The sequence below is a fragment of the Helianthus annuus genome, chromosome 13, assembly GCF_002127325.2.
Source record: "Helianthus annuus cultivar XRQ/B chromosome 13, HanXRQr2.0-SUNRISE, whole genome shotgun sequence".
In the NCBI taxonomy this organism is placed as follows: Eukaryota; Viridiplantae; Streptophyta; class Magnoliopsida; order Asterales; family Asteraceae; genus Helianthus; species Helianthus annuus.
Window position 1 is genome coordinate 67,746,367 of NC_035445.2, and position 3,773 is coordinate 67,750,139.

The 3,773-nt window shown below is 41.0% G+C and overlaps 1 protein-coding gene across 1 annotated transcript; it reads right to left on the reverse strand.

The window, feature by feature from the left end:
• Positions 1–961: 961 nt before the first annotated feature.
• Positions 962–3,124, reverse strand: LOC110898043 (high affinity nitrate transporter 2.4). The gene is made up of 3 exons (XM_022144783.2): positions 2,121–3,124; positions 1,880–1,995; positions 962–1,779 (listed from the first exon to the last, which is right to left on the reverse strand). The coding sequence occupies exons 1-3, from the start codon at positions 2,928–2,930 to the stop codon at positions 1,083–1,085; spliced, it is 1,623 nt and encodes a 540-aa protein (XP_022000475.1). The 5' UTR covers positions 2,931–3,124; the 3' UTR covers positions 962–1,082.
• Positions 3,125–3,773: the final 649 nt, after the last annotated feature.

The window sequence follows — 3,773 nt, forward strand, 5'->3', positions numbered from 1 at the left end:
GATTCTTACATTTTCTTCAAAACTACTAGGTAGTGTTTGATATGCAGGAATAAGAGGTAGAATGGAATGGATGATTATGAGGGAATGAAGAAAATGGTGTTTGGTTGGTCAATGGAATGGAATCACCCATTCCCAAAGGCATTCCATTCCCTCAAAATCATTCCTTCCACCCCCCATGTTTTTTTCCACTTCACCCCCTCTTGCACCATTCATCAACAACACCACAACCCACCACCTTCGCCATAACCCACCACCACCCACCACCGACGCCATCGCCGCTACCCGCCACCACCTCACCCCGACAGCCACCGTCATCGCCGCCACTCACTCGACACCGTTATCACCCATAGCCGCGACCAACCGCCAACGCCACTCGCCGCCGTCGCCCACCACCATCGTCGACGCCACCATCACCGTTACCACCAACCGCCGCCGCCGCCAACCACCACCACCTCTGCTGCCACCCACCACCAACGTCCACCTTGCCGCCACCCACCACCAACGTCCACCTTGTATATCATTTTTTTAAAGGTGAATTACACATTTTGTAATTTTTGACACTTTTACGTGAGACAAATTCATATTTCGTCATATTTCTAAGGAAAAATGAAATAAAATTTTCTCATGTTTTTCGGATGAAAAATGATATACACACATTCATCACAAAATTAAGCATGAATGTAACCAATTTAATAAACTGATTATGTTAGATTTCTATTAAAATTAAATAAGTCAACCAGCTAATAGTAAAGGAATTTGATTTATTTAAACAAAAACACATATCTAACCCACTTATACATGTATTATAACCCATTTATGTCTTTAAATCCATCTACAACTTTTTTTACCATTCGTAAACTTGTTTTGACTTCTCCCCGATTTAACTTAAATCGTATAGATAAAAGAGTTACACCGATCATGTTTGGTATATATTAAATGTGTCTAAGCCTAAGCTTGATGCTTTTTTATTAAAAAACTAGGTAAATTATTAATTATACATTAAAATCTATATAATTACATTACATGAATTTGAAGAAAAACACAAAGGCCATTTTCAATTTTTTTTATATAACTAATTGAAGTTAAAAAGGCAAAGATATCGCCCCACTACGGAGGGGCTTAGTAGGAGTAGAGTTAGGTGGTGTTGGAACCGACGCCACCTTCCCACCACGCTCAGACCGGCTGTTCTCAGCAAACTTGAGACTTCCTTGGTGCATCCCTTTAAGCTTCTCCTCCTCTGTCCATTCAGAGACATAGTAATGCTCTTCACTACCTTTTACACCATCATTACTAGGTGGCAAGAACATGCTCCCCCATTGCGGGAAGTGAACCAAACTCACGGGAAGTGTACAACATATGATCATGATACCCATGTAAGACAACCCTCTAGCAGTTGAGAATGAAGCATTTGCAAAGAACACTAACTGGGTTAAACCAGACCCAAAGTTTCCACCAGCTCCAGTCATTCCCGAGATGATACCAAGTGATCGTCGAGAAATGAAGGGGATGATCCCGAATGTGGCACCACATGCAGCCTGTGCCCCGATGGAAAAGAGGATCATAAACGTGACGGCTAATGGTAACGAGTTGACTAGACCGAGGCATAGGCAGAATATCCCTCCCGCGGTCTGGAGGAGCCATAGGTTCCATAAGCGCCCGCGCATTCCATACCTTTTGGCCATGAAATCCGATGTGAATCCGCCAAATGGTCGAGCCAAGATGTTTGCCATCCCGAAAGTGGCCGCGATTATTCCAGCTAGGTGAAGCTTTAGATCAAATCTATAATCACAATTAAACAAAACAAATTAACAACCCAAATCTTTAACTAAGGATTTAAATATTCTAGTACAAGATTTACAAATATAATATTAAAACAAACCTGTCGTAGAAGTACTCAGCAATGACATTATCAATGGTTAATTCGACACCCATGGAGTAGCCATATAAGAGTACAAAGATCCAAGTTCTATAGTTTGTCACCGCATACCATAACACCTACATATTTAAATGTTACAAACACATAATTAGTAGTCAAATTATGAGTAAATTGTCTAGATATTCTTTCTTTAAATTATGAATGGTCAAGTGTGAATAATATGTAACAATATGTTTATGTATACCTTTCCAAATTTGTCTTTGGTTACATCACCCTTTTTCTGAAGAGCACCAAGGTTACCATCAGGCAAATCTTGACCAAGAGTCAACACCAATATCCCCATAACAACATTAAGCCAACCCGGTATAAAAAACGCAATCCTCCAAGCCGTAAACGGAGTGGCTCCAGCCTTCTTAATAATCTCAAACAACACCGGCATCAACAACTGCGTAGCACCACCACCCATGTTCCCCCACCCGGCTGCTGTCCCATTCACCAACCCAATAATCTTCCCATTAAACATAGTACTCATCCAATACTGACACGACACAAACGTCGCCAAGGAGAACCCGATCATGAACCTCACCGCGATGTACCCGCTCGCATTTTCCACAAACGACATGCAAAACACGGTTGGAGCGGATAACATGATGAGGAAAGCGCACCCGTAGCGCGGTCCCAACATGTCACAAACCGCGCCCATAACAAGCCTGGAGAAAATACTACCCGACACGGATGCTACACCCGCGTTACCGATGTCGGATTTGGTTAGATTAAGGTTGTCCCGGATGATGGGGACAAGTGGAGCGGCTGCAAAGGTGGACACAAAGGTGGTGAAGAATGAGAGCCATGAGAGATGAAAGGTTCTCATGTGAGGGTTTGCTAATGAGAAAAGTTTGAAGACTTTAGCCTTGTGTTCGGAGTCTACCGGAAGTTTGAACTTCGCGGTTGTATCGGTTGGCACCATCGGAGATGCTACGGAGAATGCCAGCACCGGCTCTCGGCCGGTGACTCCGTGCATTGAACTTCCTGGAGACCCTTCAATCTCAGGCATTGCGTACAACTTTTATAATGAAAATGGTTTTTTAGTGTTTTTTGAATGTGTGATATGTGTTTGAAGTAAAGGGGAAGTGTTTATATAGAGTAATTAAGGACAGCTTTAACCATGTGTTTTTGAAGTTAGAAGTAAACTTTTGAGTTGTACGGTACAATTAGGTGATGCATGGATCCCTAGGTTTAAGGCATATTAGGGTTTGAAGATTGAAGTAATGACAACTGGTGAGGGTTTCAGCCGGTGGATGTTTCCAAGAGGTTGCCAGAGAATCCCATTTGCCGCATCCTATTTATTGAACAATATATAGCCTCGTCGTATATCCCAAAGGATAAGACAAAGTTGTTCTTTTTTCTTTTCTTATTTTACCATTTCAAATATAATTTGTTACAATATCGAGATATTAGTAACCGAAAGAGAATAAATCCAAAATAAATATAGTCACACTATTCTTAATGTGTTTACACCTATTGAGAACTATAAAAACAAATACAAGTGAAAGTTTTAATAATACCGCTATCGATATTAATGTTGGCAATCGTTATCAAGGGCGGACTTAAGCCCAAATCAAGGTGGGCGGGCGCACCCTCCGAGGAAAAAAAATTTAGTGCTAAATTCCGTCGAAAATCCCGTCCGCACCCCTTGGAATTTTTCATCCGCACCCCTTGGAATTTTTCAACCGCAACCTTGAAATTTTTCGTCCGCACCCCTTAGATAAAAAGTGTTATCAATTTATATTTTAAATTTTTTTTTGGTAAACTCTTATTTAAAAAAAAAATACTACCAAATTTATATAACTTTTAATACCTAACTAACTAAACCCAAATACTCATACCTTTACACACT

Excerpts from the sequence above, each read along its gene's own strand:
- LOC110898043 (XM_022144783.2), bottom strand. The coding sequence starts at position 2,930 with ATGCCTGAGATTGAAGGGTCTCCAGGAAGTTCAATGCACGGAGTCACC. Across the intron at positions 1,996-2,120 it reads CCAAAGACAAATTTGGAAAG|GTGTTATGGTATGCGGTGAC; the intron begins GTATACATAAAC and ends TTAAATATGTAG. Across the intron at positions 1,780-1,879 it reads GCTGAGTACTTCTACGACAG|ATTTGATCTAAAGCTTCACC; the intron begins GTTTGTTTTAAT and ends TTGTGATTATAG.